This window comes from Anomalospiza imberbis, chromosome 2 (assembly GCF_031753505.1).
Source record: "Anomalospiza imberbis isolate Cuckoo-Finch-1a 21T00152 chromosome 2, ASM3175350v1, whole genome shotgun sequence".
Taxonomy (NCBI): Eukaryota; Metazoa; Chordata; class Aves; order Passeriformes; family Viduidae; genus Anomalospiza; species Anomalospiza imberbis.
In genome coordinates this window covers 33,997,796-34,016,315 of record NC_089682.1, presented here as the reverse complement: position 1 = coordinate 34,016,315, position 18,520 = coordinate 33,997,796, and the positions used below count along the sequence as shown (strand labels likewise).

Sequence of the window (18,520 nt, the reverse complement as noted above, 5' to 3'; positions counted from 1 at the left end):
TTATTGTTGTATTACATTTTACTTTGCTCCAATTATTAAACTATTGTTATCTCAACCAACAAGGTTATACTTTTTTTTTGATGCTCCTCTCCATCCCACCTGAGGTATTAAGTGGCTGCCTTGTACTTGCAATGTATCAACAATGACACTCAAGAAAGCAAGTGACATACAAAGGCTAGAGGAGGACTCTTAAGGCTACATTTGGGTTTTTTTTTCTGCTGGGTAGAGGTAATGTGGTTAGTAATGACTATAGCTGTCAGTAGATGAGGAAAGTCATCTGAAGAGACACAAGATTTGGGCATATCGAAGCAGAAGCAGCCATGACTTTCAAGTTTGTAAAACGCTCTCAAGCAAATGGATCAGTTTTTTTCCTTTGCTTCTTGAAGTGTAACTCGTTTGTTTGATAAGTTATCTGCCTAAGAAGTTAAATACTTAATACGCTTGGCCTTACTACTGTCGTCAGAAAGTGATCATGACGTAGAGAGGAGGAGTTTAGCAGAAGTTATACCAAAAAAAAAAACCCTTCCAGGATGGAACATAAAGGCAACTCAGAAAATGAGGTTAATGTTTGGCTACATTACATGTTTTCTTTTCTTTTAATGCAGAACCTCAAAAATATAGCAAAATAAATGCAACTCTTAGAAAGCAGACCTGTTACTCTCATGATAGATATTCCCAGAATCTCCTAGGTTTGTATTCATGATGTTAAAACATTTTTTATCTCCTTTGATTAAATATCCACACAGCCAGTCAGTTTAGTGTTTTTGAGCTTTGTAATTCTCTGTTCCACTTCGTCAGTCTGTCCCTTCTACCACTAGCTTTTCATTTATAATTTATGGTGTCAAGCACCAAGTTTTCACAGCATGAACATTTTACAGGTGCTAAGTCAGGCTGTCAAGCTAAAGTACATACCAATAATAAGTGGCTTTAAACAATCCTGGTCTCCTTAGGTAGAGTGGAACATCAACATGAAGGCTTAACTGTTTTTATCAATTAATCAGGTTTGCAATACTTTTAACATTATAAACAAATAAATATACAGCATTGTGTCACTTGACAGGAAATAAGTCTGACTATCTAACCAATGATCAAATTACTTTAAAATATTGGACAGCATGGAGTGCCTAGCTCTACTATGCAGAGACTTTCAGCTTTGAATGATATATTTTTAATAGACATTCATGGAGATTTAAATTTCAAAGATAACTGAAGAGCATTAAATAGATCTGAGAATGCCATCATTTATGTAGTAAACTGTTGAGTAACTGGGCTCCTATTCCACAGTATATAGTTACCCTTCTTTTTCCTTTTGTATATGAAATAATCTAATTGGATAAAATAAACTAATTTTTCTGATTTCACATCAAGAAGTGAAAGTAAAAAGATTTCTTTTCATTTTTTTAAAGGTTCTTTTCCAGATCTTCTGTAGTGCAAAAGATAATTTAGACAGGTACAGCATTGCAGCAGTAGTCAAGTGCTGGAAAGACAGCAGCTCTCAGGGACTTAGCTCAAAGCACCGCTTCAATGGGCTACTTGAGACTTAAGTGCCTGTTACACAACCCAGTGATGCAAGAGCAATGTCACTGAGGATGGCTGGAGCACTGCCCAGGGACTCTGCAGGCAATGCCAAATATAGACTATAAAATAATACATGCACACTGCCAGTGAAGAAAACAGGAACCTTTATATTTCAATGATTAGCACAAAGGAAATGTTTGAATTAAAAAGTGCTTTATGACATTTTTCTTCAAAACTTTTTTTTGCCCCTCTTTTGCCATTCTGCCTGAAATATCTGAACACAGAAAACACAAGAAGGCCAGAAACAGTACCACGACTGTGGAGATGAGTTACTCTATTAAGGGAAAAAATAGGCAATATTTTTAAAAAAAATTCTTTTCTCCTATCTGAAGACTACAACATAATGAAAATGCTCAATTTGTCTGGGAAGGCTATCAAGCATACCACAGAATTATAGGATTATAGAACAATTCAAGTCAAAGGGGTCCTCTACAGATTACCTATTCCAGCTGCATTGATAGGGATATCTTCCTCTATCCCAGATTGTTACAAACCACATCCAACCTGGCCTTGGACACTTCCGAGGATGGAGCAGCCACAACTCCTCTGGGCAATCTGTTCGAGTCTTTCACCACCCCTTCACATTCTTTTCACAGTAAGTAATCTCTTCTTTATATCCCATCTAAATCTACCCTCTTTCAATTTAAACCAGAAATAAAGAGAGATGTTATGCAAAAAAGCAAAAAAACTTCACAACAGAAGGCAGAACTGGAGTTGAAGGAAAACAGGGATTGGAGAATGCTACATAGTCAGGAGGGGCACTGAGAAGTGGTAACATATTTTGGGGTTGTACAGGAAGACAATGAACGCCAACTGTTGAAAAGAAACATTATTATCTTTTGCACATCAGGAATGAGGCAGGAGCTGGAAAACCGATGCAGCTAACAGGTTTTGCACAGATTTGCTTCCATTAAAACAACCTGTCACCACAACTGTAGCTAGAATCCAAAATATATCATCAGCAACTGATTAGTGTAAAATTCTAAATCTCTGTAAGTAACTGATCTGTGTAAAAATCTAAATCACTGTCTTTCAAAATGCAGCAATTTACCAGACACACTAAAACTAAGACATCTGATGCTGTCTTCACTCCTCATTTCAGACTGCATGGCAGAAGGCTGTCTGCAAGAAGCAAGGTATCATTTTCAATAATGATAGAGCTGTTCTGCAGTGAACAACATCCTTGAGAGAGTTAGCATAGATTTAATTGAGAGTCTTGAATCTATGAATAGTTTCAGGCCAAGCATTTTTTTACCTCATGTATGGGGTTGATTTTTTTGCCTATAAAAAGAGTTACTGAGGATTATAGAGTCAGATGGAGAAAATCAGAGTTAAAAGGAAATGTTTTATGGTTAAAATTAAATATATGATTATATGCCTAGTTAAAAGACCAACTATAAAGGGAGTTAGCATTTAAAACTGAATACAGATTTATCACACAAATTTCATAAATCCAGACTGATCCAAAGGCTCCTTTTTTACTAGAGCTAGAGACCACCATACCCGAGCAACTGGAAATACTTATTGCTCTCACTTTCCACCTGTTCAAAATAATTCTCAGCCTATGAATAGAATATTTTGTCGTGGCAGGTTTCTCTACACTCTCCATAATGCAATCAATTATTGTTTAGTGCTGTTTCCCACCACCAATAATGAATGCCTTGATCAGAATCTCAGAGTTCTTTTTTGATTGCCCACAATCCCTTCATTTCCAGTGCTCGCTCTCAATCAGATCAAGTGATTTAAATCTCATACTTAATTTAAAACAGATGAAGGGGGAATTTAAGATGTTTCATTCGTATAAATACCAAATTTATAACAATGAATATTATCTTTTATATTGCTACACAGCTTAATTTATTTCATCTAAGGGCAATAAAACAAAGTAAGCACTGAGCAATCCTAATAGCCAAGCAGAATCAAATTATGGAAGAAAAAGCTGACATCTGAATTATAATGCATTAAGGTAAAATTACAGCTGAATTTGAGGATAATTTCATTCAAAGTGACTTCAAGAAAGCAGTACTTCTTTCAGCATTAATTCAGAATTGTACAAACCAAAAAGTGTTTTTAATTTATAAAAATTATTTATGTTTTCTTTTAAGATGTAATGAAGTTACTGATTGTGTGACACCACCATATTGGTAGTGAACATTTTAGCTTATCATATACATTTCATTGTATAAATGTCAGAAATAAGTCTGGGTTAGGAAACTAAAACAAGTTGTAGAAGAGTTTTTAGCTGCTTTAAATACAGAGCTAAAAATGTGAGCAAGTTCATAAAAGACATGGTTTTGAGACAAATAGATTTACCTGTGCAATTTGCGGTGCAATTCGTCAAAAATAAGTCATGAGACTGATATTATTTGTTATTAAGTAATTTCCATGTCCAGGATAGGCTTGGTCTAATGGGATTTTTTTCATGGAACAGTTGGGAGCTATTGTCAACTCAACTGAAGGCTGAAACGCTATGGGGGGAGGCTATGGGAAGAGAAGGAATAATTTTCTGGATAAGGAAGGAAGGACATTAAATATAAAATATTAGACAATCCAAGGGGAGCCAAGTAGAATTCCTTCATGAAATGGGAATCTAGAAGCAGCTGGAGAAAATAAGACATCTGCATATTAACTGCTGACAAGCCACCCAAGGACCAATCCAACAACATGGGAATGAAGGAGACAAAAATCACAGAAACTGTCCAATATTCAGAATTATAAAAATACTACTATTGCACAAAGTACCAGTAAAATCCCACCAGCAAAGCTGTATGTGGTTCTGGCCACCTCTTTTTTTTTCAAGAAATAGTGAATTCAACAGGATGAAGAATAAGCAAAGGCAACTGTAACTGTCACAGAGATCAAAAATTTCTTGAGTGAAAGATGAAAACCACACACCAAAACCCAAGAGAACTGACTTCTCCTATAATAGTGAGCAGGATGAAAAATGAGAATGGAAAGGTGTTCTTGAATTCTGAGACAAAACCAGCACAAGCATAGATGAATAAGCACCACTCACTAATAAATGCAGCCCATAAATGTATTTGAATTTCACAGCACTGAAGTTCAGAACAACCTTCCAACAGGAGCAGTGAGGGAACATGGCTTAACTAGATTGAAGATGAAAATTAATAATTTTATACAGCATCACTGGAGGCATTTGATTGTGGCAAGAAAGCTCTTTCCCAACCCTGTGCTACAGTGCCCCTCAATGCAGAGTAAATAATCTTGGCAGGTACCACTATAATGCAAATACAACTCTTTCTCTCAAGAACAATTAAAAAACACTTTCAATGCCAGTAATGTTTCAGCCACCTATTTTCCTCACCTACATGGAAATGAAGCCACTTCCTGAATGACAAACTGACCCTTCCACTGCTAATTTCGATTCCTGTTGGAAGCCAAGGGTCACCTCTCCCTCCAACCCATTTGCTTTTTGTTCACAGTAAAAAGAACTTAAATAATAACAGAACCCTCTTCACAGAATTTCAATACAGATCTCGCCAAACTACTGCATTTATCTTCAACATAAGTGTCCAAAGGGCATAATCCACATTATGGACTAATAGCCTGTAAAACTGCATTTTATGAACTGTAGCAATTTTCAGCAATAAAAATAGAATCAATGGACTCAAGTTGATAACATTTCTTTCCTACCCTACACTAGAACACTGGAATTAATTTAATTTTTATATTTTTTAAATTATGTACATTTTTAAAAGCACTTGAACCTGTTTGGAGTCTACAAATCTCTATGCTTACAGCTATAGATGACATATTGTTATATAAACTTTTTTTTTTGCCACCAGACTAGACTCAAAATTTTGTAAATTACAATATTCACATAAGAAAGTCAGGAAAATTACATTATTTTTTATATTTTCTTCCTTCTTCCTATTTTCTTCCCTTCCTCTCCCTTATCAGAAATGTACTGTTCCATCTCACCATCTGAATAAAGGATGGCTCACTCTTATTTTAGCTTTAGTCATAAAAATTCATTACTTTAGTGTAATGAAAACCATATGATGTGCCTCACAACTGCATAAATGTTCTGCTCAAAGAACACTACCACCATGAAGCTCACAAAAAGTAATTTTCCTTTATTCATAAAGCATGTAATGGCACGACTATTTCTTCATTTCTTTTCATAGTTTTCTCTTAGTTTAAACCAGATCAAAAAACTTCTAACATATGTCCCATGCAATAAATGCCCCAAAACCCAAATATTCCAAGTAATTTTTTTTGTCCATGTTGAATAACTGTGAAGTCTACCTGAGCTACTACCTGGCAGCTCAAATAATCAGGTAATTTGGATGATGCATTCACTGAATTCAGTGCAATCACATCCCATCTGGAGATAAGATAACCAGATATCAGGAAAAGAATCACTTGGGTCAGAGAGAGACTCAAGAACACAAAATCACAGTTAAAGGCAAAATAAATTACTGCAAAAGAATGGGCAGTTCTTCAATTCCTCCTTCCACAGACTGAACATCAACTCATTAACTTTCTCCTTTCCTACAGACACTATGGAAAAGAAGACCCTTAACTAAGCAATGCTTAACTGAAGGGTATTATTTTATATAAACCAAACACTGCATCTTCGAATTACAGTGTGCCCGTGATTTTTATTTACACAGCTGAGTGCAGTTCCAGATGATTCACTTCAGCCATCATTGTTTGCAAATGGACATACAGTAAATTATCTTTGTGCAGGGAAAATGGCTATTAGGGGATTTTTTCATTAATTAATTCATTCATTTATTCATACTTCTGGAATTTCAGGTGAATTACTGGAACCAATTTAAAGGGTGAGTCCCTTACAAAAATGAAGTAATTTGATTCCACCAACACTGACACATGTAGTTACTAACCACACTGAGCGATGGTAAGGAAAGCTGTAGGGAACACTAATGTAGATTATCTGCTAAAAGAGCACATTGAAAACTCCTGTTTTGAGGTATCTATACAAGTGAAGAAGATACTTAGGCCAAGTATCTTCACAGGGTTTTAAGAATGACATTTTTAACAAAAGGCCACATTTCACATTTACTCAAATAACATGGAAATAATATTGACAGCTCGGGAGAGGAAACAAAGACCAGACCAGGATCTCTGTCAATGCAACCACACCATGATTTAGTGATTTTATCAAAACTCGGAAGCTGTAGGGGCATTGTGGACTCATCTAAACATTTAAGCAATTCAGAATTTCATAGAAAAAGAATTAAACAATTTCTGTTCCACATAAAACAAACTAGATAATAAAACATCCAGCCCTCCAGGCTGAAGCCTGAACAATCAGATGAGCTATATGGTAATTTATCCATTAACCTTTACAATGTGTGTCCCATGATCCACCTGAACCACAAATGGAGGGACAAATGCAAATCAAGAAGAACACTGTCTGCTGTCACTACATTTAACATAATCTATGTGCAGCTCTAAATGTCAACATCTAATCAAGCCTAATCTATTATTGATTGTCTTTTTTGTTTTCAAAATATTCATCTATGGCACAAATTTCCATCAGCTTTTATTTCTTCAGACACATCTCTTAAGTATAAAATGCATCTGTCAGATGAGAGCTATTGAAAATAATTTCCTAATTTGCTTTAAAGTAATGGAAACCTACTAATGATAAGGCCTCAGGGCATTACTTACAATCCAAACTACTCGTTATAAAATATGTAAGTGGTAATAATAAAATTATTAGTGGTAAAGTGAATAGGATGAACATTACTGGAACTTTTAATCTACTTAGTGATGCTGAAGGGATGCCATGAGAAAGTAACAGAGCAGCAAACTCCCTACAAGTGTGACCTCCATTGGCCTCCTCCATGGTTTTGTCTCTTGCTAATTAACTCTTTGAACTTCCAACAGAGTTTTTTGCCTTCTAAACATGGAGTTTAAACATGGAGAACACAAGTTTCAAAATTCCTTTGTTGCTTAATGTAACCTACATGTAAGGTGAAGGTTTTCATTATCATCTAATGCTGACACCCCCGAAGATGGCAGCTCTCTTGCCTTAAGTAATTCAGGTGATTTAGTAGAGGATTGCACTGTCAGTCTAAATAAAGCACCCTAGGTGAATGATATGTGAAGAGGCAGAGAAAAAAAAATGAAGCTTTCAAAATATAGAATTTCTAGTAGGAAAGTTTGTATTACCTACATTTTTACCCTAATGGGATTAGGAACTCCCACATCCAAAAGTCAGGAAAAGCCAGAGCTGAAGTAGTCCCTGTGGCTTAGTCTCCATCAAAGAGAGCTGGCTCCCTTGACAATGGGAGTCAAACGGCTCCCTGGGCCAGCTGGCCAAGGCTCCTGCTGGGAGGTTCAGACCCTGCCCTCAGGAAGGCTTTTAAGAGACCAGGTACACAAAATGGCAAGAAGGTTTCAGGTCTTTAATTTGTGTGGTACAAACCTACTTCATCTGCAGTCAGCATACTGAGAAACTGAATTTTGATATATCATGGATTTTTAAAACAGGAAGACAGTGTTCCTAGCAGAGAACAACTTAGTTATGGACACGAAGAAAAGTAACAAGTTTCACTGAAGACTACACTGAAAAGCAAGGTGCTGTATCTACCTCTGACACCTACATCTGAGCACATCAAAAACTAATTCTTTGGGATTTGCACTGGGTGTCACAGACTAGTCACCTAAACTAAAAGCTTTGGCCTTTACCTCTTCTCAGATCAGTGCTATACAGATACGAAGGCTTACTCAAAAGAATATTGTGAAAATAGTAGTTTTGAAGAGATCCAACACTGAAAAAAGAACTCTGCATGCAACCTAAAGTTTGCACAGAGCCTTGGATTAAACAACAGTGGCAAAAAATGCTGGATTCCTTCCAACCACCAGCATTCATCTTTCTACACTAGACAAGATGCTCTTTAGATAATCAGTAGAAAAACTGGAGTATATAATACCATAATATTCATCTGCATCAAGAGGAACCACTAAAATGACATAGAATACCATCTGATTTCCTGGTTGCCCTTTGTAATCCCAGATTTCTTCAGATGAAGCTTTTATATAATGGTCTCCAGTGGACCATTTTTCCTCTGTGTAGTGCACCCAATCACTCCTCTTACTTTGAGAACACCATCTTAAAAAGGCAAATTCTTATCCTTACCTTGAGATGTATATCAGTACTTCTTAAGAGTTGGCTTAACTCTTTCTGAAATTCTGTGTCTGGAAATCTGTAACTTCATGACTTTTTTATCACATACCAAAATCACAGGTAAGCATTCCTACAGCTGTCTCAACAGAAACAGAGTTTGGGTTCCCATCGCATCTGATGGAGGCTGAGAGAGAGTTTGGCTGAGAAGCTCTTGTGTGCCACAGCTCTCATCACTTTTCTCCATTCTTCAATGCTAACAGTATTCATATTTACCTAAATTAAATGGTCCTCTAAAAAATAAAGTCCACTAAACTAAATTATTAAATCTAAAATAATCCTCTAAGTGGGTGTTTCTGGTGTTTCTACTGTATCATTGTGGTGTGGAAGTGTTTAGCAACTTCTGCAATACAAACAAAAGCAATCTACCAGAGACAAAGGTTTTACATTTCCCTTGCTTTCCTTTTCAAAGGTCTTCAGCAGCCACACACAACTGCGAGTAAAAGACTGTGCAATTTTGTATGGTCCCACTTTGTTTAGTAGAAAGTGCTGAATTCAAACCATGTTTTGAATTATGAATCCTTCATCCAAATGTTTTCCATGCAATCAATTTCCAGTCACAAATACTGGAAGCACTACGGAAGGAAATTACTACGACCCATTTGATTTTTTTTTTTTAATATGTCCAAAATTTTTTTAAACAATTCTAAGTGTTAGCAAAATTCTTTTTCCTATAACTTTTATTTTAAACCAGCAAGTGAAACCCACTGAGAAAAACAGCCTGGGGACATTCAGAAAGAATCTCACTTTTACCCAGATTAAAATGCTAGTGCATTATCTCATGGAATGCTTTCTAATTTGTTCTTTTATTCCTTTATTTTAAGCAAGAAGCAACCAGCAGTCAGAGAATACAAATTACAGCAGCAAGTGCACTCTTAACCAAGGGTCCCCAGCCAAAACAAATCACTCATTACATGCATCAATGATACTGTTTGCTGTATGTGACTTTTCCCCTTTTGTTCTAGGTGCAGAAGCCATTAAGTGGATTGAGGCAGTGGAGCTCCCAGAAAATTCACCTTTTAACTGTGTTCTCATTGTGTGTGTGCACCTCCACAGGGGGTTGTGCCTGCTGCCCACCTTTCCTTCTGCACTGAAGTGACACAGTACTGTTTCAATCTAAACCCTGTGTAATGTCAGAAACATGTTGGCATCACGGAAAGCTGCGCTATCAGTGCAGTTAACATTCCCATAGATGAAAATGTTCCCTCTGGTTTGCTGTGTTTATGTCACTGCTTCTCACCTAAGTATTGCTTGTGCTGTCCCACCTCCCCTCATTAACGGGATGCTGCTCCTCTTGGAGAATCTGTCAGCAAACACCAGACACCTTCAAAGAGTGTCTGGGACTCAGTCAACTTACAGCAAACAAAACCATCTCTCAGGAGGAAAAAAAAAGTCTGTCAGCTTCTCAGAAATCTACCTAAACACAAACAGGAATTTCTATTTAGGGACAAAATACATTTTAAATCCTCCAACTGTTCTACAGAAAGGAAATTTTATTTTCAATATAATCTCCTCATGAAATAAGTACTTTTGAATTTTAAAGACCTGACCCTACCTGACTGTCAAAAGAAATGTCAACAATATTACAGCATTTTTTAAATCTAGTCTTAATTTAAAGATCAAAATACCCCTTTCTTTAAAAACACAGAACAACTATTGATATATTTAGAATGAGAATAGACCCATAAGAGAAAGTAATAGTAGCTACTGGTTTGAAGGTGGAGGAGTACTATGTAATACTACATAGTAGTACTCCTAACCTAGTACTACTATGACCTATTGTAAAACAATTGTTTTAAAGAGCAGAAAACAGTTTGTACAGTATCATAAACCAGAGGGGGAGAAATACCCATGCATTGTTTGGGCAGAGGTTTTTTTATTATCTATAAAATTATCTACAGCCTCATTAAAATACCTTCATTTATTAAAATTACCAAATTTCTAATTATTAATTATCAAGGTATTCAGCACTTTTTTTTTTTTTTTTAACAGGATGACAGAATTTAGTCCAAGCGAGAGAAATGTTGACTTCAAGAAGTATTATGCTGTATGGGTGAGACAAATCAGCAGAAATAATGACTAGAAAAATCTTTAGGAAGTTTTGGTTTGGGTCTTGTTGAGACAATTTTGTGGTTTTTTTTGGTTTGGCTTTTGGGGTTTTTGAATACAATGGATTAGCCAGCTTCAAATATAGAACATGCAGTTTATTTAAAGACAAGATTGGTCTCTATGCTTTGCTCTGTGCCACATTAAAATTAGTACTGAGGTCACAAATAGCTGCTGGATTAACTGAAGTAACTTCTCCTTAATGATTATTTTGAACAGACTGGTTCTTAGATGTGGGAATGATCAATAATTGACCTACACAAAAGGTGTTGCAATATTGATAATGAAAGCATCCTTGGAACTAAAATAGGATAGTGGAATAAGTTTAAGGAAGACTGAGGGGATTGTGAGAAACAAACAAGCTAAAGATAATTTCACTCTTTAATTTTAACAATTTTTGTACGGCTCAGAAAGAAATCCTGCAAAAAAATAATGTTTTTATCACAGGAGAGACATCTTTTCAGCAGTAATTCTCAATTCTAACACCTTATCATAAAGACTGACATATCATTTACAAGTTAAAAACCAGCTTCTGAAGGCAAATTGTTCACAACAGATAGTTTTTTGTTGACCTCTCCTGCATTATAACATCACTTCTGGGGGTCAGGATAGATTATGGATAAATAATTCATCCATTTTATCATTCTCTCTGTCATAGAGTTCAGCATGTTAAAGGGCATATCAAACACAAGGCCAGCCTCATCTTTGTGTCAACGTCACATTGGGGAAATCCAAGGATCCTAATGAAACATTCCAGCTAACACGCACAGCTGGAATAGGAATATGTCCTAACGCAGCTATGCTATATTTGGATATAAAGAACAATAAAAGGCTTCCCATATTGTACACATGCATAATTTTCTCAATATCCCTCATCAGTTAAATGAGATTTTTAAACATTGGACTTCTCATTAAAAAAAAAAAAAAGCCAACAAAATGGATATTGACTTACAGTGTATCTTACTGACAAACAACTTGCTGAACTTTTTGACTTCTCTAAAATTCTCAAGTGAAAATTTAAACATCAGATACCCTAAACAAACCCTCAAGTAGAGTTAAGATCTAAAAGTATCTATCTGGAAAGACAGAGGAGATTTTCAGAAGAAAAACTCAATTTCCTGTATGCTTTTTCTTTCTCTCTTTTTCCTTGGTAAACTTTTTGACCTCTCAGAGGAAATGATGTCTGACCAGAGAGTTAAATTGGTAAATTTCAGGAAACACTTCAGTTCCTCTGTGGTGTTTTCACTCCTGCAAATTACATGAAAACTGCTGTACTGATTTGGTTTTAAACTGTGCCCGCTTAAGCTAAGCATTTCTTTAGTATTTCTATACCAATAATTTTCATTTCTCAAAATAAAAAAAAAAATTAACAAAATATCCAGACAGCCCTCAGTATTGCCATATATCACACCATGAATGTACCCTGAACCATTATTTGCAAATCTGTTCATTTCATGGCATACAAATGGAGGCTCTTGGATAACAAGTCATTTCATGCACATCTACAACTGCAGAGGTTCCCAGGCCTTCATTAGCACACAAGTCCATATGGATGTGGGATTTTAGACATGGGTAAAAATATTGCTAAAAGTTTCTTAAGAACTTGAAACTAAAATATGATTTTGCTCATGATTGTATCTATATGCTGAAAAGGGAATGACATATTTACTGCAATGGCTTTGTTTATTTAACTTTCTCATGTTTCTGTAATGATGTAAATGTTTATTAAAATATCAGCTGGACAACTGAACATCAGAATTCCCCAGGACTAGTACAACACAGGCAGCAGCACAGCCTTTCTACATTACTTCAAGTCCTCAAAGTAAGAGATATTTCCTAGCAGTAAAACATCAGCTTCATTTAGAGAGAATTTCAATCTCTCCACACTTAGTCCTTGGTCTCCTTATTGCTACAGAAAAAAAAAAATCTGAATTCTGTATTCATCAAGAGTGCCTAGACTGCACTTCTGTAAAAATAAATATGTGAATGAAAATGAGCCAACTTCTTTGAACTGATGAATACCTCAAGGTCATTAGTAATCTACCTGATATTTTACTACCAGAATCAAAAAGCTTTATTACCTACTTTGAGCCACCCAATTTGCATCAAGTGTAATCATTGTGAAAATAAAGGCTGTATGAATCTCAGAACTGACATTTGACAATAATTTTTACTTCAACTTCTTTTTTGTAAGAGGAGAAAAATGAATGCAGGTGCCTTTTAGAGGTATGAATGAAAAGACCACACTTGCATAACCTGACAAGAAGTAATGATACCTAGAAACTGAAAAAGCAACAGCTTTTTAACACCTCACTGATAGACATGACTCATTATAAACTCTGCAAGTTCTATAATTGGCTTCAGGAATTAATTGTCTGGTGATACATAATGGCAGATACAACCTGAAAGGAGCCAGGGTACAGAAACTCTTTCTGGTTGACATATGTGTAGAAGCAAATATGGTTTCTGATTTTTATATATGTAGAAACATTTATGTGTGCATGCTTGACACAGGAAACTGTTGAGCCATTACCTGCTGTGACCTTTATCTTGAAAGCTCCCACAAGTTTTGCACAAGGAGTTGCACAGGTCAGGTGCCATTATGTGTAATTTTAGGTCTTACAGCAATTGCCCAATTCAAGGTGTTCTGGCAAGCAAAGAACAATGCTACACCACAGCATGCTGAAACTTCTTGCACAGCAGCCTGTTCATACTGGATGTGAGGGACAACCACTGAAAATTCATATGAACATGCAAGCACTCAACCTCCACTATTAATTGAGCGCTCTGTTCCAAGCAGTTCTGCCACACACTGCAGTGGTTACTCCTCCTGTGCAATTCCAAACCCTACAGTATTTTTCTGAGCATTAAAAATTAGCCCTTGGCATGGCCATAACATGTTTTTGAACTGACCACTCCATGAAGATGAATGAGTAAGTTCACTTCTCTGCCAATAGTATTGTTTGTGCCTGCCTTGCTACAAATTCTCTAAGACACCACACATTGATTTTCTGGGTGAAGAATGACAAACTAAGAGCCTTACAGCTATATATATAATAAAAAATTATTTCTTTCTCTTTGACAAGACCAAAAAAGATTAATCCCAACATGGTTATAATAACAATTTATAAGACCAGAGTATATTATTTTTCTGAAAATCCCTCTTTAATAACAGTAAACAAACCATTAAGAATGAAGTGGAAAGGCTGTCTGTTTACCAAGTCAGATTAATAAACCTATCCCCCTTCCATCCTTTTCACCCAAACCATCAAGAGACAAAACAAGACATTCCTTTGCAATTTACTATTAATGCTGGTATATTTCTACATACAAAAGAGAAGATTAAATACACCAGATAGCAAAGTTAATATATCCTTATAATAATTATAAGTGAAAATCCAACAGCAATTCTTGCAAAGATGTTTTCAAAACATGCATGCTGATAATATTACTTCAGGGAAATTTAAAGAAGCTGTGTTTTCTCACAAGATCTCAAAAAAGGATTTGCAGCTGAGATTCCAAGTATTAGTAACCAGCATTTTAACCTTCCACATTTAAGTGTTTATACAATGGGCAACATTTTATTGTAGTAATCTCCTTTCCTTCAATTCCTGGATTTAGAGGAAGGTATCATTAAAAGCAGATTCTTTTTGCTAGCATTTTATTAACAAGGTGTGTGTGGGGGGGTGTGTATGAAAGCATCTGTATTAATTCAGTCCATTTTCAGTTCACTTGGGTTTTGTTGTGTTATATTCATTATTTGATTTCTATGGTGATATGGCAGTACCAAAGGTAAGAGGCTACTGATTTTACTGAAGTTTGGAAGCAATGTGCAGAAAAAGAAGTTACTCAGAAGTTAGGAAATTCACCAGTACTCTCTGCAGCCAACACCACAACACCGGGACTTCTTAGGAAAAGTTACATCAAGAAACCACTTCAAGCCTGACAGACTTTTGGCAACTGTCTTCCTCATCCTTTAAAAACACAATTTAAATGCTACTAATTTAATCACAGAATATAAAAATACTAGTTTAGAAAACTAAACTAAGTTGCAGTAATTGATAAAAGGCCTTTGATGCTTTTATGCTCCCTTATCTATTCTACAAGACCAAGAATATATTTTTTAAAAATCACATTCATGTGTGGTGTTAGGCCTTGTGATAATGCAGCAGACATTAGCATGCACTAATGCCTGTGACATCAAAGGAAAACTGGGTTGTGTCACTGTGAGAGTCTAATGTCTTCCAAGACATAAGAAAGGGCAAAAATCAGCCTTGATATGATTGTAGGCTCTACAATTACAAACTGGAATTATTCATCACATTTAGCATGGGAGATGTAAAGGAATCAAACTAATTTGGAATGTCCTTGCCAGAACTCATCCTGATGGCACAGGGGCTTTGTGGCCATACTATAGTTCTTCCCTGTTTTCTAGAGATCTTATTCTCTGATTTTACTGTTACTGAGGTTGATACAAAGAGCACTGAAAACAGACTACAAAGCAAAACTGTGAAAACACATGAACTATATACTTGATAGTACTCCACGACTAAACCCAGTTTGTTTTCTTTCACCGTTACTTTCCACCACTGCCAATTTCAATGCTCCTTTCAACATAGCAGGTAAAGCAATTTCTGTCTGCAGCAACATTTAGAGCTACCCTTCAGTTCCTGTATTTTCAGTCATATCACACTAAAACCTCAAAAAAGAAAAATTGTAGAAAAATAATATTAAAGGTACAGAAGCCTCTCATGCTGTGGGGATACATGTATCCACTGCAACTTAAATAGACAGATGTACATAAAACAAGGAGTTCAGGAAATGCTCTGCTCTATCCAGATGCTTGGTAACATGTAACATGATGTTTCATAGTCAGGTCTGCGCTCTTTTTTCTTTTTTGTTCTTCCTAACAAAATACTGTATCCTCTGGGCGTGCTATGCATTTTTATTCCGATGAACAGGATGATTCCCTTCTTAATCCGGAGGTAATTTTCTAAAACACACACCTTACAAATCGAAGAATTAAAACACCGTCTTCGGTGCGACCTGATGAGCATGCACCTGTTACAAAGATTTTGAATAGGTTTTTTTCCAGACAATCAACCCGGAGTATGCAGAAATTAGGTGTTAAGGGCAGTCAGGCACCTTTGAACAGTTCGCTCATCAGCAGCAAATCCCCCTAAGGCGCGATGAGCCCTCTCAAACCCATTCTATAGGATCTGCGTTCGGCAGGACCGAAGAAAACCTTAAACCCACACTTCAAATAAAATGATGCTACCGCTCCACTTCGCCGGGAGGCAACTTTCGCTTCCCTCCTCTCACTCCCACACCCCAGCGGCCGAAGGTGCCCGGGGCTACAGCGGAGAGCTCCCGGCAGCCGCGGAGTTATCCCCGGCGGGGGACGGCAGCGGAGCCCCGCTGCTCCTCCGGCCGCAAACCCCCAGCTTTTGGGGGCGGCAGGAAGGGGTGGCCGCCGGGAGGCGCCCGGTCCTGCATCCCCGCGGCTCCTGTCCGCGGCCGGGAGATGACGAGCTGGCGCGGACCGCTCCCTCCATTCATCCTCTCCTAGCCCTCGCCCGCCGGAAAGTTGCGGGCAGCCCGCCCCGCAGCGCACCCGCGGCCGCCCGCACTCACCGTGGTTGCTGGCGACGTGCCCGGCGGCGGCGGGGCGCGCTGTCAGCAGCGGGAGGAAGAGGCCGACTCTCCAGAGCAGTGCCCTCACCTCACTACACCCCATGGCTGGTGCCCGCCGAGCGCCCCGCGACCTCGGCCCGCCGAGGCTGCCCGTGCTCCCTCAGGCCGGCGGGGACCGCCGCCGCCCCGCCGGGCTGCGCTGCCTGCACTGCCGCCCGGGGCTGCGCGGGCCGGGGCGGGCGCATCCACCGGCGGTGTCCCGGGGCACGGCGGCAGCACGGAGGGCGGAGGGCGGGCGGGGGCGCCGAGACCCCCGCTGCCGCCCTGCCGCGAGGGGCGGCGGCGCTGGGCACGGGGAGAGCTCCGGCAACTTCCAGGCGGTGGCGGCGGCGGCGGCGGGGGGTCGCGCACCGCTCCCTCCGCCGGCTCGGGCCGGTGGCACCTTCAGCCCCGCAGGAGCGCCCCTGGCAGCCTCAGCAGCCTCTTGCGCGGCAGCAGCCTCCTCCCCCGGCCGCGCCGCACGGTGCCCCGCATCCCCGACCAGAGGCAGCGCCGAGGGGCTTCAGGTTCCCCAGGTGGAGCGCGACGAGGGCGAGAAGGGTCGGCGAGTCCTCCTCACGCTCCCGAATGCATCAAGGAAACTTGCAGGGCGGCATCCCCGACCCTCTGCCGCCGTGCCCGGCTCTGCCGCTCGCCCCTCTCAGTCAGTCTCTGTCTCTCCCCCTCTGCCGCGGAGCAATCAGAAACCAGGCGGCTCTGGTGTGATGCTCGCTGCTCCCTCCTGATTTGCGTGCCGCGCTGCCGGCTGCAGTTTTTTGGTGCCGCCGCTCCCCTGCCGCCCGCGGAGCGCTCGCTCGCCCCCTCCTCCGGCGCGGCCGCGGGGCCGCCCCGCTGCGCGCAGCCCAGCGGGTGCCGGGTCCGCCGGGAGCCAGCGCGGCCCCGCGCCGGGGGCGCTCCGGCACTCGCGCCCCGCCAGCCAGCGGGCGGCCCGGCGCGACCGGGGGCAGCGGGGGAAGGAGGGAGAGAGGGAGGGGTGGAAGGAGAGCGTCGGAGCGGCGGCCCCTCCTCAGCCGCCCGCCCGAGGGGAGCGCGGGGCGCGGTGCGGTGTGGTGTGGTGCGTGGGGCGGGCGCGGGAAGCGCCCCCTCGCCTCGGCGCTGCCGGCAGCTCCGGGCCGAGTGCGGGCTCGGCGCTAGAGGGGGTTCGCGGACAAGGCACGGGCGGAGCGCAGCCCGGCTCGGGAAGGGCCGCGGCTGTCGCTCGAAGGGGTGCGGGCTCCGCCCGCGGGCGGCGGCGGCTCCCGGGACAAGGGGAGCTGCCCGGGGCGGCACTGCGCTGCCGCTGCTCCGGAAAGTTACGGCCAGGGGATGCAAGGGACAAGCGAGCGTGAGCCGGCCGCGTCCGGGCATCCCCGGAATCCTGGAACATTAATTTTTTTTTCTTTTTCTTTTTTTTTTCTTTTTTTTTTTTCCCTGAATTAATTTTTCCGCCGCGTACCAGGAGGTTGTGCAGAGCTGGGGAAGCCGCCCCGCCTCGGGTGTGCGTGCGCTCATCTGATCTGACCTGACCTGACCTGCCGACTGCTCATATCCCCCCCGCCCAGGTGCGCCGGCACCTGAGATGGGCGCCCTGTGCAAGTGCCGCACTCCCGCCACACTCCACATCCCGGCCTGTGTCGTCTTTTTATTATTATTATTGTTCTATCGAACATTTCAATTTCTGGATTTCTACAAATGCAGGAAAAAAAAAAAAAAAAAAAAAAAAACAAAAAAAAAAAAAAAAACAAACCCAAAGAAAGGTACTGATATCCGTATTTCTGAATACGAATCAAACTAGGTGTCTAAATCCACAAGCAAGAGGGAAGACAAGAAAAGCTAATTCCCAATGCTTCCCAGTGTTCAAGAATCCCATTGAAGTGAGTGGATAATGCAGCTACAAGAGTCTGCATCAGAGAATACCAAAGTTTCTGCTGAGGTGCCTAAATGGATGTTCAGAGAAGCTTTGTATGAGAACACTTAGCTTTG

At 40.2% G+C, this 18,520-nt stretch overlaps 1 protein-coding gene and 1 long non-coding RNA gene across 5 annotated transcripts in view; one reads left to right on the top strand and one right to left on the bottom strand.

The window, feature by feature from the left end:
- Positions 1–16,664, bottom strand: part of EPHA6 (EPH receptor A6) — a 367,788-nt gene extending 351,124 nt beyond the window's left edge. The window contains exon 1 of one of the 4 annotated variants that reach the window (XM_068180480.1): positions 16,499–16,664. In XM_068180480.1, coding sequence (XP_068036581.1) covers positions 16,499–16,601 — 103 coding nt within the window. In that variant the 5' untranslated portion in view covers positions 16,602–16,664. The remainder of the gene's footprint in view (positions 1–16,498) is intronic. The other 3 variants (XM_068180478.1, XM_068180483.1, XM_068180479.1) reach the window with 3 other exon arrangements.
- Positions 1–18,520, top strand: part of LOC137468640 (uncharacterized) — a 590,084-nt gene that overhangs the window by 360,560 nt on the left and 211,004 nt on the right. The window lies entirely within an intron of this gene.